Consider the following 23,016-nt stretch of genomic DNA (forward strand, 5'->3'; position numbering starts at 1 on the left):
TTAAATCACATAGATCTGTGTTATATAAGCCATACTTGAACTTAAGGGAAAGCATAATTGGATTTCCTATTTATTAACGTTCTTTTAACATTAGGAATAGAAATGCTTCTATTATATTTTATTATTTTAAACTGTCTAAAAAGGGTCCTCCTAACTTCATTTGTATGTTGTCTTTTTTTCAGTTAGCTTTTTCCCTGAACTTACTAAAGGAACCTATATATAAGTTAATGTGTAAAAGCCAATTTTATGATTAATTATTTAAGGGTTTACCATATCTTTATAAAGGAGTTTAACAGGCTCTCTATTCTGTTGCTCTCTCTACTATAATGCCATTATCTTTTCTATCTGAAGAGGCTCTGCGCTCAGTCCATGAAATGTCGCTGCCAAATAAATCAAGAAGATTAAATCAAATGCATCAATTGTTTATTTATTTTCCTTCTAAAAGTTATTTGTCATGTGAATTCTTAAAATGAAATTAGATGTTTTTCAATTTTCAAAACAATGTACAGAAAAAGGAAAAAGTGCCAAAAAGTCAAATTGGACTCAGTTTGTAGCTGCATAAAATAAACCATAATAATCATTATGTCAGTGTGTCCTATGTTTGATTTGAACTTTCTTTCAAATATTTACACTCAGGCTTGGGTTTTTCTTATGAAATCATCCAGCTTGATGGAATAAAAGTGCCCTTATGTCTGACATTTGTTTAGTGATGCACATTTTTACGCCTCTGATTTAAATGTACACGTGTATGTCCTAAAAGGCAAATGTGTTAACAGAAATTCCACCAATCATAGACAGACCCCCACTAAGGAGTAAATGTCTTTGCTGTTTGAAAAATTGTTGACCTGAGTGACATTTATTCTAGAAATAATCTGAATATATCTGCTCCCATTGGTGTTGCCAGTTTTCAATGATCCATCGATCTCCATTGGCTAAGATGGTTAAACTAATAGAAATGGGTCAGACCTTTGGATAATGGGGAAGAACTAATCTTAAACAGTATCACAATACAGTATTTCAGATACTTAAAGTGATCTTAATGGGATTGCATTAATATATCAAATTTGTAAATTTGTGTCATTACTTGTTTAAATTAATTTGTACTGGATTATATTATTATAGGCACTATAGCATAATATTCTTATTTGTTAGAAGGTCCTAACCTTTATACATTTATATCTGATATTAAGGAAGTCTTTTCTTTTTAAAACAAGCCTTAGTTAACATAAAGTTAAAATGCAGCATTTACATGGTTTACAGCAAAAGAAGATGAGTTGGGGAGAGACGCCTCAGTGTGTATGCAAGTTAACAAACAGACTCCCTTCACTCTAGTTCCAGAGTTTAAAAAGTTGAAAGAAACCATTGTAACTAATTTGCTGCTTCCTGCAAGCATTTTCATTGAGAAGGTTTGGACCAATGGTCCTCTCAACTGAATGATTTTCAACGTTAAAAAAAACTGAGCTCTCCCTGCTAAATGGAGCGCAATGTGTAGCTTATAGATGATATTTTCTAAGTATCTGATGATTTAATTGTGTAAATTAGTCAAATAAAATTAAAAAAAGCAGCTCTGTTTGTCTGACATTCTTGTTGGAGATGGTGTAGACTGGTAAACCCTGTGATTAAGCCTAGGCTTTAAAACAGAAATACTTGAATTTCTGGCCCTGTGTTTTTCTAACATCCCTCTTTCACTGTCTTGCATAACCCAATTAATTTTCTAGAACTACTCCCAATGTTGGACAGTTGCTCTTTCAGGTTTGCTGTTACGTTCTTTATACATTTTTATGGAAAACTTTTTCTTTCTTTGCTCTCTCTCAACTCCTACTGATAATACAATATTAACCTAATGAATACAAAGAATACTCATTTGTTTTGTAGCTTTCTGTTGTCTATATCTATAATAGTTGTACTGTACAAAATGGTTTGCTGCAGGAAAGCTGAAGTAGCATATCTACTACCTTTTTTGGTGTAAATACTAGTCTGAGCTTAAACATTTTTTCTTTCATTATGGCTGACAGTTTAAACACTGTGCCCATAAATGCCACTGTTTTTCTATGCTCTAATTCATTTATTGGAGTAAATCATTCATGAAAAATGATTATTTTACTGGCTTGTTGAGTTTCACAAACTGCTAATGATTAGTTTGATGCATTTATATTAACATTAACATTTATATATAATGCATAATAATTCCCAACACGAACGTCCACACTGCAAAATTCTGTTGATGTTTTTTTATGTTTGGTTGTAGTAAGGTTTCCCTATGTGAATGTATGCATACTATCGAAAAGTATAATTTTCATAAGAAATTGTAGAATTAATATTTTTCAAACTTTTTCCATATTGCAAAATTTTTTTTTTAAAAGGAAAACCCCTAATCGTGCAAGTGTTGAGTGGAATAAAAAGTTTGGTAATCTTTTTTTCGCTTCTCTACTTACAAAAGTCTGTAAAGTATGGTCTGCATTTGCATTTAGCCAACCAGAGTTACTACTTTTTATGTAACCTTATGCTGTAATGAAATCTCCAATACTTTCTGGGTTTTGTCTCGGGCTGTCCTGATCCGACATTGATACCGGAAATTGGTCTGATATGATTAAAAAAAAAGAAATTATATCGGCCCGTCTCTAAAATCTAAAATCCAATATTAGAAAGCTCAGAAACACTTATCTTCTATCTGCTGCTTTTTAAAGTTTATCTAACTCTTTTGTGAATAAGGAATGAGTCGACTCAACTTTATTTATAATGCCCTTTGAAAAAACCACAGCTGCCAAAAAGCGCTGTACATATCAGGTAAAGTTAAAATTGTATAAAAACAGCATAGAACGTTAAAGGAATAAAACAAATATAATAAAATATATTGATTAAAACAAATAAAACCAAATATTAAACAATAAAACCGTCAGCTGTTCTCATAGCTGATGTTGTCTATTATTCTCTGTTTGAGGAATATCACTTGATCAATTATTGATCTATCACTTCACACTAAAAAATATGTAAATAATCTTTGTAATATCGGGACACCCCTGGTTTTGCACATTTGCACAAAAATGACGTTTGCTCACAGGTGTAACAGATGGCCAACCGCACTGCAGAGACATGACCAGTGCAAAGATATGCCACCACTAAGGGCAGTCAATCAGGTGGAACTAGCCGGATAAGTGAGATTGTTAGATTAAATGTTTAATTTAGTCTGGTCCCGATGAATGAGACATCGGAAAATTGTTGATGAGAACAACCCGTTGTTTTTCAAACCATGTCTGTGCCTATTGGCCAACGCTCTGACCAATGAGCGCAACTGACTGTGACGTAGTAAGCGTGACAGAAAGCTGGTTGGGGAATGTAAACAAACAGCCTGTCGGTAAAACAGCAAATACGTCCTTCTTAAAAATTAATGAGCGCAGAGCCGCTTCCTGCTCACGTTTAAATGAAAACCACAAGTCTAATACTTTCAAAACTGATTCCAAAGCTGAGTCAAACGAGAACTGTTCAATTGTTGTTGCCATCTTCCTTGTTGTGTTTTCTCCAGCGTCGCAAAGCTTTGTCATCCCGCCCTCAAAACCCCGCCCACTTTGCATCCAGAAATTAAAAACACATCTCTGCGTTGTGATTGGCCCGCCAGTTCTAGGGCCTGGGGTATTGTTCGATGCTAGGCCACTCGCAGGCAAAAATGATTTTGGCCGCTGGCGGATGGGGCTAGTTTACCAGCTAAGGTGGAACCAGACCGTCAATAATGACAAACACAGTAATATTACCTATGAAATACTCTGTCATATTTTTAAAATCACTGCCCAGTTTAAAACATAATAATAATGAAAACAAATTCTTTATCTTTACTGAGGATCTTATCCGACCTGCGTAGTTGACTCCCCCTACTGGTTGGGCTTTCTACTGCAGCTTTTTAAAAATGCTGATATTTTTCAGCTTTTTTTAAATTTAGCTTTGGTCTATTTTCAGTGAAGCAGCATTTTTCCTTTGCACTCGATGTCTGCTTGTACATTCTGTAGTCTGTATCTTTCATATATGTGCAGTGTGTATACTACACATTTGCACCTGTAGTAGCTCAGAGTTGCTAAGACTGAAAGGAGTGTATATTTGAAAATATGTTTTTAAGTCTAGCCATAGCTTATGGATTCAGTTTTATTTCTGGGATTTTACTTGGCTTCTGAATGTATGAGTGTGCTTTAGATCCTACCATTCAAATGTATTCATCCTTACACTAAAAAACCTTACAGTTTTTAACAGATCTTCCATAAAATCCATATATTTAGCTGCATACTTTCTTCCCCAATTCCGACGAGCTTCCATTTTCTGTGTAAAATGAAGAAAGACTAATGCATAATGCTGCCACCACCATGTTTTACTTTGGGAACTTGTTCAGGCTCATGACGTGTTTCCTACCAAACACAGCGTTTTGCACGAAGGCCATGATATCATGAATCCATTTTAGTCTCTGTGATTAATACTCCTTCTTGGTTACTGTGCCCCAAGTATGACTTCTTATGGTGTATTTCCATGATTACTATTTTTGTGCCCTTCTTCCCTAAAAAACAGATTTATTGGAGTGAAAAACAGATTCTTCCCTTTTGTGTCTCAAATTTCCTAATTTTGTTCAGTCATTAAAAACCTCAGCAGAGTAAATTAAACGGCCAACGCAGAAAACATCAACCACTGCAAAATCACTTGGCCATACAAAATTTCATGACATGTTTTAATTACGCTAACCTGATTCAGATTTTCTGATTTTTTTTTTTTTGACAGTTTACCTCAGAGGAGATTAGAATAACAGTTTCCTCCAGTTATCAGAGCCTGGATTGCAGACACATGTACAGTATGTCTGCTCCATCTGCAGCTCTCCTTATTGTTTTCCCATGATGCACATGTCATGGGAACTCTTTGGGTCCAGTTCACGCAGTCATTCATGTCTCATGATTCTTGTTTTCGGCCAATCATGTGACAGGCTATGCCTTGGATAATTGATCTTACGCTGTGCCGCATTAACCAATTAAAAATGGCTGTTTGTCCCCTGTTACAGTCTAAGCAGAAGGCTGAGTTTCTCTACTCTTATCTGTTTGATTCCGGGTCATGAGCATGCTGATGATCATCTAAGATATTGCATAAATAATGACTTAAATGTATGCAATGCAATTTATTATTTGATCACTTGTACTTTTTGTGTCTCTTGTGTACTGTGGTATGAATTTGTTACCCTGTTAGTCAAGTTTGTTTGAAATACTTGTTTAGTTTATATATTTGAAAATGAACTGATAAAATGTAAAACAAATAACTAGTCAAAGTCCTGAAGTCTTCTAAATCCAGTTGAGAATCTATGCTGAGAGGTTTCATGTTTACAGAGGTGCTGCTATCAAACCACACTTCAACATTTTCTAAATAAAAAGATAGATTTTAAAACATGGCTCTGCCTCCATGCTGATATGGTTTAAAATGAGAATCGATCATTGATCCCCAGCCCTGGTTTGTATATGTTAAGTTTGAGCCGGTTTGTAGACATGATTTGGTAATATTTGGCTAAATGCACAAAACCGGATGAGATGCATCACAAGTGACTGACCGTTTTTTTTTTTTTATCCTACAGAGATGGCACATTGTTTAAATATTAATTCATGAAGAAATCTTAAAAAATCTCTATTGTTTTACCTTAACTTTGCAATCCTGCTCACTATGCTTGTATGTTACTTAAAATCAAAATAAAACAACCTAAAGTTTGCATTTTTAACACACAAAGAAATTTCAAAGGAAATTTCTTCGAAGCACGACCAACAATATTTTATTTGATTTTTTAAAGGAAGTTACTTGAAATATAATTTTTCAATAAAAGTTTTTTTTTTCTGCTAGAAAAAACACTAATTAAAAAATAAGGAAAAAAACAAAACATCACAATTACCTTCTCAACAAATAACTGTCTTTCTGTCAGCTTGGATAGTATAGGTACATTTAAATGGATACATTTTTTTCTTTAGCATAATGAACAGAGTTATTAACAAAAGGCAAAGGGAGGGAGCAGCATTGAATGTTTTTCATGTGATTTCTAGACATCATGCAGAATGCACTAATGAATCAGTGGATACATACACATATCAGCCGATGCAGGGGGAAAAAACCTTTGATAATGACCAATCAGAAAGCATCTAATCTACGTATCAGTACATCTCAAAGTACCATAGCTCTGGGCATATTTGCGTTTCGCTTTAAAATAAAATAATTTTAATGGTGTTGAATGGTGTTCAATGTATCTGCAGCCACATTCAGAGTGAAATGCACGGATCTGATCCAGAATTATCAAAATAAGATTTGCTCAATGTGCTCGTGTTTTTTTCCAAATATTTGGCCCTTCTTTGTTTTTTAATCCATTACATTTCTCAGAAAAGGCCAGTGTGGACCTGCTCATCTGCCTCCTTAGAAAAGAGAATAGTTGGAAATGTGTTTAAGGATCTCCTTGTTTGCCAGGGATTTTTCTTTTCCTCTTATACTGATTCAAAGCTAATGAAAAGTGACCCTTTCTAAGTCCCTTTTTGCGTGGTTTTAGTACAGCTTTTCTTTGACAGCACAATAATAGCTATTGTTTCCCTGGTGAGGACATGGTAGCTAACAGGGAACCATGCAAGCCAGTGGAGGCAGTGTGACGCCTTGGGAATTGTTCTGCAGGGATGCTTTGGGTTCCTCCATCAATGAGGGTTTTACCTTGACACACCTAAGCATTGTCGCAACCCGTACACACCTCAATAAAAAAACATATTCCCTGATCCCTGTTGCGCCTTTCAACAATACCACAAAGCCAAATTAGTTTCTGCAACATAATTACTGCATTAATGTATCAACTCAGCCTGTACATTTCCTACATTTCAGTCCAATGCAGCTTTTGCTGGGTGTGTCACACAGGCTCTGTGATACCTTGGTGTATTATAGAGTACTGCATATATCTCTTTATCAGTAAAATTTATATTGCAGTGAAAAGCTTGGATGCAGTACTAGGTATGCTATTACATTTTAAGGCTCTGATCTTCAGAGTCTCAAAATAAGAAACATTAAATTGTATGTGCAATAATTTTTTTTTGAGTGTGCAATAAGTCGGCATGTTGTAGGTGATCTACAAAAATCGCTGCGTTAATGTTAAAATGTGCAAAGAGGTTTAGTTTCACACCAATGAAATGAGCAGATTGTGTGATACAGGCAGTTTGATAGGGACCGTAAAAGAAAGATAATGATAATTAAAAAGATTAAATTAAATAAGAATATTATAAATATTGTACTCAAATAGGTATGTTATTTCAAAGTGCTAGTAAAGATGTAAATCAAATAAAATGATTATAATTACAAAATTTAAATATCAGAGATGTAATATGTAATAAAGTTATCTTTGTCTGCTAATTGTCCCGTGCTTTGTGCACAGAACTTTATAATTTATAATATGAAGAGAGAAAAATCCCAGTTGTGGCGAGTATCCCTCCCCATGTCTCTTTGTAGGCTCTTTTTATGTTCTTTTATATTTTTTTCATATAATCATGTCAAATATTTAACTTCAGTCATGTATAAAGATTGTCTGCCATCCCGCTGCATTTATCTTTAAATTTTTTTTATTAATATTATTAGATTTGTTATTTCTGGTGGTCCATATATCTTTACGTGCACACAGAATCTATTTCTCTCATCTCTCACTGTACCTTTGGAGTTACATCGGCCGCAGAAAATTTTGTGCGAGTTTGCACCCTACTTTCAGAAGTACCACCTGCGTGTGAATATGTCCGTGAAAGGATGAATAACTAAATGTCCAGTTATGTGCTTTGGAGCCTCCTGACTTGAAAATGGGTTATTTAGGTACAGGACTTTTACTATTTACTAAAAAGATGCAAAAACTGCAGCCGTAATTGAGTTTCTGATTTTGAAAATCCCTTTGCATGTGGTAAATGTTTACATTAGCATATTATCCATCCATGAGTTTGTGTCAATATCATCTGCATATTGATGAAGGCAAACTGTCGGCTGAATTGTGAAAGCAAATAACTATACACCTTCTTTGAAGATCTGCTCTGCGCCTACAAACATGGTTGCACCTATTTTAAGACCTTCTAAAGGTCAGGAACTAGTGCCATCCATTCAAGTAATTAATGTGGCATGCTGGATTTGTTTTAAGAAAAAAAAAGATCCTGAAGAAATAGAAGTTGATCATAAATGATATCTTCTTTGAATTATTTAACGTTTACCTGCCAGGGGGCCACTCTCCTCTCGTCTTTCTGCCGTTTACTTGTGAGGAAGACGAGATTGTACAGAACATGTGGCTCCAGTCTCAGAAAATGAGTCTGGATACGTTACAATACAAAAATGTAGCTGCAGAGGAATATGCACCATTATTAACTTAAATTTTTTAGTATATATTTCTAAATTTACCTTATTTTTGTGAATCCTAAAGGGAAACGTCGTTTTTTTTTTACATTGGGCCCTTGATTTTACGTTCTTATAGCATTTTCCACTTTGTTATTAAAAAATATAAATATAAAAAATATAACCGGGATGTCTGGCGGACTGTGATTCGCCTTCATGCTATGAATGCTGGCGTACCATAAATAATAAATTATGAACAGTTTAGTTTGTGCCTTCAGCTCGTTGCCCAAAGAAAGACGTTACTTGGATTACAAAACCGAATATCTTCAGAACAGCTCCAAATAACACAAAACTCATATGGGTGAGTAGAACATGATATAATAACGTAAAATCAAGTGGCCAATGTAAAAAAAAAAAAAAAAAAATGGTGTTCCCCTTTAAGAGCTGTTTAATTTTACTCTAGGATCTGCATTAAACTGTTCACAATCTGAAATCTCATATTTTGCAGTGAATCCAAAGTTTAAATGCTTTAACAACGTTCATCAATGTGTGGGTTTGTTTATCACAAATATGACTGGGAAAGTCAACAACACATTGCAAACCTGAAGGGATCTGACCAGTAAATGGGGAGGGGGTTACATTTTCTGCAGAATGGGGACCCATACACTATCAGGCAGGTTGTCATGTTATAATGCCTGATTTATGTATTTTATAGAGATTGAGTTGCTATGGAAACATGCTTATTCTTTATTTCTTCCCTATCAATCTTTGTACAGCTTTTAGTGTTTCTGTGTGACTGTTTTATAACAGCAACCTGCAGTTAAGTGAATGTCCTTGTTGCGTAGAAGGAATGAATAAACTCCAGTACTTTACGCACACAGTAGCACTTTTCTTTTGTTAAAAGAACATAAAGAACTTTCTCTCCATTACTTCCAGAGCAGCCAGTTTAGCCGGGGGGCGTCCTCCCCTCTCATTCTGCCTGACTAGCATTACTGCTGCTGCTCTGGGTAGGACAGGCCTCCCTGGATTAGCGCTCTGCTGTAATCTGGGACACTGCAGATTATGCTTTTCATCTAATGCGCCCCTACACATATAACCACATGACCCTCTCGCACAAATGGAACCTCTCCTACTTTCTCCTCACTTTACAAGCTGGGTGATGGCAAGTAATGTAGGAGTGCAAATGGCAGAGAGGGTGTTGAAGCTCAGCAAGCAAGCATCCAAAAACCGGCGGCACTGGTTGCAGAAAGGGATGTTAGAATGATGGACTGAGAAGTGACCTTTAGGGTTATAGTGGAGAGGGAGAGACTGTGTGTTTGTTTCAGAGATCTGCAACAGATGCTTGAGGCGACTGGTAACTTATTAAGTCTGCAAGGAGCAGAGTTTTAACAACCCTTTGGCCTGCTGCACCAATGAGTAATGAAAACGTGGCGTCATATTGTTTCATTTTGACCTTCTGCTCTTACACCGATCTAAAATCTGCTTAAGTGTTCATCACAAAGAGAACAAGAGTCCAGAGTGTCGTAAGCAAGGAGAGACGGTGACAACCAGCACGCGGCTGGATCACATGCAGACAATCAGGACTCGACGGGCTCTGCTGAGGTAGAGATCGCGGCGTAGAGGTGGTTCTGGCGACCCGTAGATATGGAGCCTCTGGAAGAATACAGCTCTCCTTTTGATTTTGAACAAGGAGTCAATTCCAGTTACCTCTTCCTCTCCCCAGCTTACAGCGACACGCCGCCCAGTTCGCCAGCTGTCAGATCCAGAGGTAATCATAAGGAGGAAAGGGAGAGAATGAGTGGAGGGGGGTGTGTGTGAGAGCTGTACAAAAAAAAAAAAAAAAAAAAGCTAGCATGGCTTTGGGTCACTGAACAGGAAGAATTTGGGAAACACTAACTGTAAGATTGTGGGGTTATTATTGTAGGTGTTTGCTATATTTGTTGCAGTTCCTCTTTAATCCTTTTATACGGTTGTATCATTTTATTTCTCTTTATGATACAAAACCAACCAACATGTATGAATGTTCTTTATTTCCACCAACGCCTGGTTTTCAAAATATGTTATGGAGTCAGTTTCCAAGATAATGTTGTTAAAATCCTAAATTAATTTCTTTTTAAGGCATATTAATCCTACATACTTTTATAACAATCATTGAGTCTCTGTGTGGTAATTAACTGATTCATGATACAAATAAAGATAAATGACAAGGAGGAATAAATCCAAATTCCATAAATAAATTTTTATATATATATAAAGCGGTAGATCTTGCTAAATGTATATAAAGTTTAACAGTTTTTGTAGTTTACACTGATCAGATTAATGATTGAAATGTTTAATATGTAATCTATGGTTTCCTTTTTTCCTTGGGGGATAAACACAAAGGTCTATTTGTTATCTTAGCCTTTACTCAAAATAAGAGAGATAAGAGAACGTCATTGAAGTTAGTTTAATGTCTTCTTTTTATAGGCACAAATAAATCATTGGGAATTGTTCATTTGACCTGCTAATTGTTAATTGGACTTTAATGAGATTTGTATGCACTCAAAATTGACAATGATGGGGATTGTCACTATTTTTGTTGTAACTTTTTTTCTCAGTGTTGTGATGAACTGATATGATCAATTATCACAAGAAATATCAAATAATATAATGGTGAAATGTTAAGTTCATCTATATCATCCCTACTTTGTTCTCATCAAGTCAGAAAACAAAAACAAAAAAAGCTGCTAACCTAAATTCCCAGGTATCTACATTTAGAGCTAAACTGAGAAGATGAAAAACTGCCCTGATAAAGAGAGATTGGAGCTTATCTCACCACCATCCACTACAAAAAAGCAGATTAAACAAAACTATCCAAAAGTCGACCGGTGGACAACTGGGGCACATCTTTGATTGTATATCATGGTGCAGGGATGAGAGCTTCTAAAAAGAGGTTGCTGAACTGTATCTTGTGGTTTTAGTAAACTGTGTATCTTTACTATCTAACTGAGGAAAGATTAATTAAGGAGACTGGTTCTTTCCTAAATGTTAGCATGACTGCTTCCCTCTATGTGGATGATATTTAGTCCTCTTTACATTTGCCAGGAAGGAATCTCCCTGAAAATATTCTTATTATTCATGGTAAGGGCCGTTAAAACACATGGCCTTACATCTTCTTGCTATCGCCGCTGTTTCCAAATCTTCTCTTGTTCCAGATCTAGTTAGGTAGAGTAATCCGTTTCTTTTTCAACATAGATCTCAGTTTGAAGAATTAGAAATTTTTGAATAGAAGTTAAGCTTTTATTTTTGCTAATTCCTTAACGGTGCTTAAGGAAAGTTAACACTTTTATTGTAAGCATCCTTCATCCAAAAAGGGCTTTTATTTTATTTATCTTTTTCTTTTTTTTCCACAAATCTTGTACAAATACAGTTGTGTGTTTGAAAATTGGAATTGTTTATGTTGCTTTGAAAGTTACACAAAATTGGGTGGTCATTGGGGGAGAACTTGTCGGGAGGAAATGATGTGACTGGAGGCGCCAGGGAGTGATGTGCAATTTAGTGGAACAAGCTAAACTTCCACGCTCAAACCTTTGCCTTATTTCCTGCTCTCACGTTCTGAGTGAGTTGCTCCTTTAACAGCAAGCTGTGCACTTTCAGACTGTGCCACTGAGTGAGTTCAGAAATGTAAAAACAAAATGCAGCTTCTTAGAGTTGACCTGAAAGTTTGCACATTTATGTAGTCAACAATGGAAGTTCTTTGTTTATAACCTGGTTTGTAGTTGTATTATGTATAGCATTAGTGGGGTGGACCACAATTCTTTGAGAAAAGGGGTTAATTGAGGGCATGATGAATTAATGTGACTCTTATCTCAAAGTATGTTTTATGAATATATAAAATATTTGGAATAACACAACATGTAACATTATTTTGTCAGTCATTACTTTTTTTTTGTCCAGAAATTAATCTGATTTTATGTTTTAAGTCAGCAGCATTACAGTAAAATAACCAGTCTATGTTAGTAGGATGGTTGGGTCAAAGTAAATAGGAGCTGCAAAAACAACATGTGATATTGCAGCTGCAAATGACAGCTTGGATGCACGAATGCAATAAAATCCGTCTGCCAGTGATAAAATCTGCCGACTTAATTGACTTCCACTGCTCTTTATGCCTGCACTAAAAGCTGAGGGGGCTGACAGGAACATATGATGGTAGGAAAGAACATGTCTTAAAACTGATCTAGTTGCAGCCTAAGAAATAAAACCCCCTAAACGGAGTGTTTAGATCTCTATAGGCTGCTCCTGTGTCAGTTAATAAACAGGTTTGGCCAATTTCCCCCTGAAGTTCCAGCATCAACTTCCTCTTTTGACTTCTTCTCTTTAGGTACATTTTATTCACTAACTGTTTATTCAGTTTTTGTGTTGTATTTCTCATTTTTTCATTATTATTTAAAGATTGGAGACTTATTTGTTATACGTAGTAGAGGTGTGCACACTTTGTAATCTTAGTTTAAAGTGCAAAAATATGGCTGCATCTTTGTCAGTGGAATAAAACAGTTTTTTTTTCTTCAGACTCATGTCTTTCAGCCATTGTTCTACTGTTCTCTTTTCCACTCCTCTGTGAAGAGTTTGGGAGATGAATCTGTCTTTCTTTGTATTTCTCTACCTGCCAGGTTTCCAGGAGCAACCAGACTCTGTAGCAGAGATGGGAGAGGATGCAGTGACATCTGTTGGTCCAGCTCCTCTTCCGCCCACATTGACGGAGGAAGAGCGTCAGGAACTGCAGGAGGAGCTGGCTAAGGTCAGAAGGGAGCGGGTGTTAGATTGTTATTCAAATAATGTTTCCCTCTAAATCTTTAATTTGACAAGGCTTTTAATGTTTACACCTTTTATCAGAGGCCCTCCATTATTTATCAACAGTCTTCAACCCTGTTCCCCAACATCTACTTTCCTGCAGGTTTTAGATGCATCCCTGCAACAACACAGCTGCATCGAATTATTGCCTTGTTACCAGTCCTTTGCCAAACCTGATGGCATGATGAAGAGATATTTCTGTCATTTGAATTGACCATGTTGGAGCAGGGATGCTAAAATCTGCAGGACAGTAGATTTAGATCATTATTATTTTTCCGTCCTCTGTGAACATTACTTTCATAAAGAAAAATTACTTTAGCTTAAAATGAAAATATTTTATGTTTGTTCTTTAACTCTCTATTTCACTTGAGAACATTAAGTCCATTCCCCCTGTTTTATGTCTAAAGTGGCTCTAAGTTGTTTGGGGGGAAAAAACACATTGGGTGATGTGATCAAAACTTAGCAATTTCTGTATCAGGTTATTTTAGAAAGAAAAGCTGATAAAAAGTATTTGCGGAAAATCCTCATGTTTATGCATAGTATATTGAGGCAGTGAAGCTATTAGACACATAATTGGTTTATTGACTTTCTTAGAATTGGAGAAAACTGAAAATCCAAGGTTTTTGAAAGACATGCAGGAATACAGCATTTTCTATATTGTGTGCGTATTGATGACATCACAGATCTGGCTTTACTAGAAACTATGGATGGCAGGTTTTTAATGATTTCTGTTTGAATCCTAGTGTTTTAGATAGTTGAAGATTAGAAAGCAAACATTTGAGTTGCAGCTAGTTTGAGCTCACTGATTCAAGGCCAAGATTAACCTTAGCGATTCCCAAACTCTGTGAGATGCTAATGACTGCGATTACCTTTGAATCCTTAAGAAAACAAGTGATTGAAACTTTCTGTGTCTTTAAGCATCTATTGAAGCATCATTGTACCTCTAATAACTTCTGTTGATTATGATTTATTTATTCCACTCAGATTTGATTTCTTTATTATTATCTTCGCTGTGCTTTGTTCCTTAAATAATCATTTTGCTGTTTTCTCATTGAGTCCACATGTTTTGCTGCCGACAGGCTAAATAAGAGTGAATTGAAAAATAGATCTCATTGAAAATTTACAAACTAAAAAATGCAAATAAACATATTTAGAAGGAGTCTGATCTACTTCTGTGAGTTTTATGTGCTTACTTCAAAAGATTAATATTTCATAATTATTTTCAGGTTAAAAAAGTACTAGCTTTAGTCTAAGCAGCAATTTTTTATCCCCAGCTACATATATTTACGTTCTTCATTTCCGCTCTGATGTTTTCTGTTTGAACTCCTGGGAGGTTGAACAAAGGCTACGTTCACAATGCAGCCTGAAGTGACCCAAATCTATTTTTTTTTCTTGCCCATACCTCTACCTGATCTTTTCATAGCTGTCTGAACAACACAGATCCAATATTTTTTTTCTTACAATGCAACACCAGGCCACTTGGCTATGTGGTCCTGAATTTGATCTTTACAAGAGCAACCTGTGTCGGAACGGCCAAATCGCATTCATACGAGCTGTACGCCATTAATACTCAACAAAGGTCACTATTCTGCGTCTTCCCAAGCAGAAGCGGGAAGAAAAACAACAACCATCGTGGACAATAATGGGAAGAGCAGTTTTTTTTTTTTTTTACCATCTTGAAAAGATTACGTTTTTAAGGTTGGGAAAGATCGGCAGGTGCGTTCCAGAACTACCAACCATGTTTAATTTCGTAAACACTTAGCACGCTTGCTTGTGACGTCATTATGTCCTGTACTGCACATGCAGGACACTTCAGGAGATCACATACAAGTCGCATATATTTGGAAATGTGAACAGCAACGCAAAAAAAATTGGATTTCACAAAAAAAATCGGAATTGAGCATTTAGGATGGATCCAGTTTAGGCTCCACATCCCATAATGCAGCTTCATGTGTGTGTTTGTGTCAGGTTGAAGATGAGATCCAGACCCTGTCCCAGGTGCTGGCAGCCAAAGAAAAGCAGCTTGCAGACATTAAGAGGAGACTGGGCATCACTCCTTTAAATGAGCTGAAACAGAACATCACCAAAACCTGGCAGGAAGTCACCACTTCCACAGCGTGAGTATTTTTACCTGACAGAATATCAGCTCATGTCTGACTGTATTTTCTACACGTATCAGGCTTTTAGATTTTTGTGTTTCATCTTATTTTTTCTCATCCATGCAATCATCCAACCAAAAACAAATTCTGCTTCAATGGATTATGAAATAATAATGAAATGACTCTGAGCATGTTCAGCCAACCTTTTGAACTTTCCAATGAAAGAATGAAAACCTCACGAGCTACAGCTCTATTGTATGTAAATTATTCAAGCTCCTCTTTATGCTTCTGTATTTCTGAATGCGCTGAAAACACAGCTGGCTGTCAGCGCTACAGAGAAACATCTCCACTATCAGAGGGGGGGAAGATGCCAGTGCTGTTGACAGGTTGCCTGTGGCTTGTGTGCAACTGTTTGATGGGGTTTTCTACAGGAAATGAGCAGCATTCAGATTCTCCAAGGCTTGTTTTAAATGAAGAAGGCATTGAAGTTTGATTCTGACCTTGATGTTTCTTTTCAGCCTTTGATCCCTCATTCTTTTTTTTTATTACATTCATATCCTCTTCTCTCCATCTCCCCCTGCTGCATTCCAGCTATCGGAGGACATCTGAAACTCTATCTCAGGCCAGTCTGAAAGCCACAGCGGCCTTCTCCAACATGGGCTCAGCCATTAGCAAGAAGCTGGAGGATGTCAGGTACGTTAAATCGAAGGCTGTCCTCTGGAACTCTGGGTAATCTCCGTATAAGCGGTTTCTGAGATAAGAAAACTAATCAGCATTTGTTCCAAATTACCCCAAAGGTGTTGTGATGTGATAGAATACTTAATTGTCTGAAATACCTTCAGTTTAATAGTGTTTCATATAAAATCCTAAAAGCATCCATTTCATATAGAAAGAGAGACTTTGAAATCACTTCCGTTTGAATCCCTTCTTAGTTCAAACTTGGCATTTTCTTTTGATAATTACAGGAAAAAGATCTGACAGGTTTTTGTTTAGTATTTAATTTTTTAATGGAGATGCATCAATTGCCTTTTCCTGGCTAACATGCATCTCCAGCCTGATTCTTCAATTTCTGAGCTTCCCATTGCTGTGCTGAAGTATTCGTTTTTAATACAATAGAATCTAAGCAAACATATCAGTATTAATACATCTATGTATGTATTCCCAACCTTTAACTTGTTCTTATATTTAGTTTTTTTTAAGATTACACCTAAGTACAGTTAATTCCCTACATTATTAAAGCAATTGGGAATGAAAATGTGAAAGGAAATGACACGGGCATATGTCTCAAAAATGTCATCATTGCTATGAGTGTCTTTGAATTAGTCTTTGGGGATGAACTCTATAAACCTCCTTTCCATTACCCTAATCTTTAGCTGTGTTTACAGATTCAAATCAGGATTCTATCTGGGCCACTCCCAAATGTTTAACTTACTTCCGGTAATTAAAAAAAGAGTCCTAAAAACCTTAATCACCAAAGGTAGGAATGGTTAGGATTAACTCTACATGCTGTTGTTGATGCGTTTATAGACCAAAAAAAGTAGTTAGAGGAACTACTGTTATACAAAGCTGCCTTATAAAATAGTAGGGAAAGAATATCTATTTTTTAAGTTATTTTAATCCACTGAATACAGGTTAGATACGATTTAGATGAAAATTGGGATCTCTGATCACCTAATTGGTGCCTCTACTGTTTTAATATTTGATCCATCAATCAGGCTTTTACTGGCCAATACCAAGTTCCAGTTGTGTTTGAGGTCTGACCTACTGATGAGAGATTTTAGTAACCCTCCACATCACCCCAACTTTTATTTCATCCATCCCTCTTGTCAGTCGGCTGGTCAGTCAGTTTGTGATTAAGCAGGATTAAACGGATTAAAAACACCCAATGGCAGCTCAGTGATCTTCCTCAGGACCTACGCTGTCTTCTTCCTTCTTCTCTGGGGATTATTGAGCAGCAAACAAGATTATTAGCCCCTGTCAAAGCAGCAGGTGCTGAGAAATGCAGCCTCATGGAGTCCGGGTCGTTTAGAGGGGTAAAGAACTGTGAACCCACAGCAGTCGGAGGCATTCCATCCCTCCATTTGATTCTTTTTGTTGGTCTGCTCCGATGTTGATTTATGTGTTTGTTTGATGAGCAGATATTCACCCCTAATACTGGGGATTAACACATACCCTCTGTGATAACACACAATCGATCTTAATGGGATGAAGCGGGGTTTATAGGCTTTATCCACTTGGTGGTATAAATTCTGTTTGTTCTGTACGTGAAGCCGTCTTACCTTTGTTGTTCTGTTCTTTCTGTGCATGCTATGTTTTTATGCAACATGACTAACACCAGTTTTCTTCTCCTTAATGCTGTCGGATAGCTTACAATCAATTCCGCATTCAGCTAGTATGCCAGCTATAAGGTAAGGAGGCCAGCCCAACTGGTTAATGTTGATGTTACAGGTATATAAATTATGAATCAAACAAAGGAGTCATCAAGCTGTAGTCAGCAAAGAATTATACATCACCGTCCAATCTTATTGACAACCTTATTAAATTCTCAGCCCTTAAATGTTTCTAAGATTGGGAGGATGCCCTTTAAAAGTGATGTCCAATAATGTCAAGTATCCACAGATCCTTCCACTGCAAGCCAAAGTTAAGGCTTTAGCTAATTTAAAAGGACATGTCTTGTGAACGGCACAATTAGTCTGAACATATCCCTTAGAGGAATGTGAATGCAAAGAATCGGACAAAAAGAAGAAAGCTTAGCTAAATTACAAACTACAAAACACAACTCGCTGCTTATGAGTTTATCAGTCCATCCTACAACGTCACTACCAAGAATTAGGCAAAAAAATTTACTGTGTGAGAAAGAACCACATGTCCACTCTTAAGTACACTGCCCATAAAGATAAAAGAAACATGTAAACAACAGAATACAACTTCAACTGAAATCAAACTCTATCTCCACCTAGGAAGCAACACTGATTGACAATCAATTTCACATTCTTCGGTGCAAATGAAATGGACAACGGGTGTTAATTATTGCCAATAGCAAGACACTCCATAAAGGAGTGGTTCTGCAGGTGGGGACCACAGACCACTTCTCAGTATAATGTCTTGGTCACTTTTGAATGTTGGTGCTTTCACACTTATGTTAGCATGAGACGGTCTCTACAACCCTCACAAGGGGCTCAGGTAGTGCAGCTCATCCAGGATGACACATCAATGCGAGCTGTGGCAAGAAGGTTTGCTGTGTCTGTCAGCATAGTGTCCAGAGGCTGGAGGCACTAACAGGAGACAGGCCAATACTCCAGGAGACATAGAGCAGGCCGTTGGAGGGTAACAACCCAGCAGCAGGTCCATTACCTCCACCTTTGTACAAGCAAGAATAGCAGGAGCACTGCCACAGCCCAGCAAAATGACCTCCAGCGGGCCATAAATGTGCATGCGTCTGCACTAACAGTTAGAAACAGACTCCATTAGGGCCCAACGTCCACAGATGCATGTGCCTTGGCATTTGCAAGAGAACAGCAGGATTTGCAATTTCGCCACTGGTGCCCTGTGCTCTTCACAGATGAAAGCAGAGACACACTGGGCACATGTGACAGGATCTGGAGACACCCTGGAGAGCGATCTCATGACTGCAACATCCATGACCGGTTTGGCAGTGGATCAGCAATGGTGTGGGTGGCGTTTCTTCGGGGGGCCATATAGCCCTCCATGTGTTTGCCACATGGAGGTGCATGACTGCCATTAGGTGCAGGGATAAAAAACCTCAGACCCCTCATGAGACCATATGCTGGTGCTGCTGGCCCTGGGTTCCTCTGAATGCAGGACAGTGCTAGGCCTCATGTGGCTGTAGTGTGTCAGACCTTCCTGCAAGGTGAAGGCACGGAAGCTATGGACTGGTCCACTCATTCCTCAGATCTAAATCTGATGGAGAACAGCTGGGACATCCTCCAACATCATGTTGCACCAAAGACTTGTTGGCGGATATTTTAGTTCAGGTCTGGGAGGAGATTCCTCTGAAGACCATCCACCACCTCATCAGGAGCATGCCCAGGTTTTGTATGGAGGTCATATAGACACTTGGAAGCCATAAACAATACTGAGCCTCATTTTGACCTGTTTCAAGGACATACTGTAGCATCAAAGTTGAATCAAACTATAGTGTGTTTTTCCACTTTAATTTTGTGTGTGTCTCTAAATCCAGGCCTCTGTTGGTTAATACATTGGATTTCCATTGATGATATTTGTGTAACTTTATTTATTTTTTTTGTTGTTGTTGTCTGGACATTCAACTTTATACAGATCAAAATTATTTGAGTGTTCCCTTTTTGAGCAATGTATGATGGAGGATCTGAGATACTGTGGCTTTTTCCTCTCTCAAGAAGCTCCACATTTTGCATGACATGATTTTTTTTAAATGACAACTCAAAATGGGTCTGGCTCTTGCAGGGAGATGATGACCTAATGGGTCAGCAGACATCGCCTCGGCCCTGAGATCTAAAAGTTAAATAAAAAAAGTACATCAGGGGTTATCTCCAGTGATTGGGCAGATTGACTCTCCCTCTCTTTACTGTTTTTGGGCAAAACTCAGTAGTCCTATTAATGAAAGAGGGTTGGGCATTTTAACAGCAGAGGTGCTCATAATAAAAATCAGTTTAAACATAAATTCAAATGATCTTGAATTACATTTTAGATTTAGTAAAGAAAGATTTCACTGCTGCCCTGAAGAATCTTTTAATTAAATGCTTTTGCAATATTAGCTTTGCCAGTAGGAGAAGCATCCCCCGTTCCTGTCAGAGAATATAGTCGGGTCTGAGTGTTAACTGTCAGGATCCAAACAGTACGAGCCGCTATCAGCACACAGCAACACTTCAGTTTAGATAATCTCCCTCAGCCAGGCTGCTGCATCCAGTTAACAGAAAGTCGGTCAAAAACAAGGAGATAAACCTGAGGCACCAAATAAAGACAAACACCCGCCTTCACAAACACATCTGCATGGAGACTGACATTCTGTCCAGTTTCATTTTCTCAAAGTTTTCACCATTTTCTTTTTATTCTTTTTCTAAAATCTACAGATCTAAGATCTTTTTTTTTTAAAGCAACGTCTCTTCAGTCTTTAAGAAAAAAAAACAGATCTGGGTGGAATGGGGCCACCTCTAGGCAAGGCTGCTTTGCCAATATTCAGTATCAGATATCTGCACCTCCTAAAGTTGTGCTTACTGTTAGTGTTGCCTTTCAGGCTGCAGGTCTGATAAACACAGTCGGCTCAGCTCTGTTCGTTTGTCAACTTATGACTCTCTGTTTCTCTATCAGGAATGCACCAACTTTCAAGACTTTGGAGGAGAAAGTGGAGACACTGAAGGTGATGAGATTAATACGTGGATTTGCTTGATGTTCCAGATGATGCCATAAGCATAATTATTTTTCTTTTAATTAATGTTATTTTAGCAGAAGCAGTGCAGGAATGTGATCATTTAAGTCAATAACGGAAATCTTCTCCCTCCTCGTTCAGACTAAGATCACCCCAGCAGGATCCACCAGTGCTCCCAGTAACCAGGACGACGGTGTCCCTGAAACCACTGAGTCTCTGATCAGCCAACCAGAGGACCCTCCCTCTCAGGACGCACCCATGCAATGAGACTTGACCTCACCTCTTCTCCCTCAGTTTCCCCCCCTCTTTAAACCTTCTGACCCCGCCACCCTGTCTAGTCTAACTCTTGTGTTGGTCTCCCTTACTGGAAACAAACACCTTCCCAGTATTCTGTGGCCGCTGTCCTCTCTGGACATGTGGAAACTAAAACCAGGGGATGGGTTCAGGCACATGTTCTCCTGTCTTTTGGTGTATGTAGTTGGTTCATGCTCAGTGTGCAAGAAAACATCCTCCTTTCTTGTTGCACTCCTTTTTTCTTTGCCTTTTTTTTCTAACCAGAAAAGCTTGAATGCCAAACATGCTCCAGTGTACTTTATTTTCTTTATAAAATTAACACTCGAGTGTAGAAAACTGCACATTTAAAACAATTGTACTTAAGAAGTCGATTACAGAAGTATATTAAATGTTGGAGTTATTGTTATTAAACCTGTGTGGTTTTGAATTACTTTATTCTTTATTTTTTTGTTCTTAGGCCAAACTGTTCACCAGACTAATGATGTCTGAGGCGTGAATATTAATGTTTATGTGTCTTAAGCAGCGCTCTGATTACTCTGCTTTCCGGGTTTGATTCACTGTGTCATAAGTATGACTACTGACTGCAAGCTTCATATTCAATCCTTCCCCATGTCATTGTAGCGACCCTGTCAGAACCCCCCCCCCATCACTACCATTAACACCCCCTGTGCTTGGAAAGCTGCAGGAAAAGAGCCAAGATCAGCAGAACAGCTCAGAGCAAACATGGCGTCAAGGTCCAGCCTTGACCTGAGGTGACAGAGAAATAAATGCAGCCTCCACAGCCAGCCAGAGTCAATATTTAAACACTAGTGCATTGTTTCTGCTAAAGCGGCAACACCCAACCTACCCATGCTGCGTAGTACACAGCGCTGCCTGTAGTGTTTTTCTTTTATTTCATTGATGGGAGAAAAAAAAAAAAAAACAGCTTTATTGATCAATTGTTGGCAAGCTGCAGAGTTTTATAGTATTCTTAGAGAAATGCTGCTTTTGCATTCATCAAATCCATCTTCTAAATGCAAAAACTCTTTAAGCTGTTATTTTGGCTTTACAGCCTCATGCTGCTTTCTTTCGATTATATGCTGGAAGCAATAACACTTTATATGATTCGATTTCAAACAGTGAAAATGATCAATAAAACCCAAATAGAGCCGAGTTGAACTAAAAGGACACAATTATTTCTACAGGTCCAAGCTGGTACAAGGTTCCCCTCTGCTGATGGATAACAGGTATTGCAAAAATCAGCTCCCACTGTCAGTATAACTCATTAGTGATACTGCTTGCTGTAAAGACTGTGGATTAGGAAGACATGTTGTGTTGATATGTCTTTTTTTCTTTGGTTGTTATCAATAAAGAGTCTCAAGTTTTCACTGAATACTATTTTATTGTACTGATTTATTTCCCTAACTGTATAATGTACTGTTCAAGACTCTAGATGTGTTTCTGTTTACCGTATTTATTTAAAGCCTGAAGAAGAGCAAAAAAAAATTATTAGTTGTATATTAATCTTTTGGATGAAAATGTTTTAGTTTCTAAATTTTATTTAGTTTCTATAGCAAAAATTAGAATTTTTATTTCACAAATAAAAATTCAGTCTGCAACTACTTTTTCGAGGACATAATTGACCAACAAACAGGGGGAAACACTTTAATTCAAAATAGATGCAACTTTTAGTAGTTGGGACATTTTTAGCATCTGAATTGCCAATTCAAGTTTGTTCTAAGCTGCTCCTCTGCAGGTCACATAACAACTCCTGCCTAATGAATGAATGCATATTGTTTTTTTGCACTAGAAGCTGTCACATGACAGCTTCTAGTGCAAAAAGCTTCTAGTTATGTCGCAGGTGATGTAGAAGTTTTACACTTCCAGCTATGTGTTTTACAATTTTTGAAAGTACAGGAATATAACATTAAAAATGAAAAGATTTCCTGATTTTGTTAATAAAAAAAAAAAAAAAAAAAAGCTTACAGAATATCAATCATTGGAAGAGGCTTGATATTGTACAAACCCTGTATGTCAGGCTTAGGAATGTGGAGGCCTGGTTTTATCTTTGACATGTAACCCCAAAAATATTCAGTCATTAGAATCCTTTTG

The 23,016-nt window shown here is 37.3% G+C and overlaps 1 protein-coding gene across 2 annotated transcripts in view; it reads left to right on the forward strand.

The window, feature by feature from the left end:
- tpd52 (tumor protein D52) overlaps window positions 1–22,291 on the forward strand; it is a 25,545-nt gene extending 3,254 nt beyond the window's left edge. Inside the window, exons 1-6 of one of the 2 annotated variants that reach the window (XM_015379643.1) lie at window positions 9,907–10,102; window positions 12,984–13,111; window positions 15,133–15,281; window positions 15,855–15,956; window positions 20,574–20,622; window positions 20,773–22,291. In XM_015379643.1, coding sequence (XP_015235129.1) covers window positions 9,979–10,102; window positions 12,984–13,111; window positions 15,133–15,281; window positions 15,855–15,956; window positions 20,574–20,622; window positions 20,773–20,898 — 678 coding nt within the window. In that variant the 5' untranslated portion in view covers window positions 9,907–9,978 and the 3' untranslated portion in view covers window positions 20,899–22,291. Of the gene's footprint in view, window positions 1–9,906; window positions 10,103–12,983; window positions 13,112–15,132; window positions 15,282–15,854; window positions 15,957–20,573; window positions 20,623–20,772 lie in introns of those variants that run through there. The other variant, XM_015379644.1, reaches the window with a different exon arrangement.
- Window positions 22,292–23,016: the final 725 nt, after the last annotated feature.

This window comes from Cyprinodon variegatus, unplaced genomic scaffold (genome assembly GCF_000732505.1).
Source record: "Cyprinodon variegatus isolate N-32 unplaced genomic scaffold, C_variegatus-1.0 Scaffold196, whole genome shotgun sequence".
Classification (NCBI taxonomy): domain Eukaryota; kingdom Metazoa; phylum Chordata; class Actinopteri; order Cyprinodontiformes; family Cyprinodontidae; genus Cyprinodon; species Cyprinodon variegatus.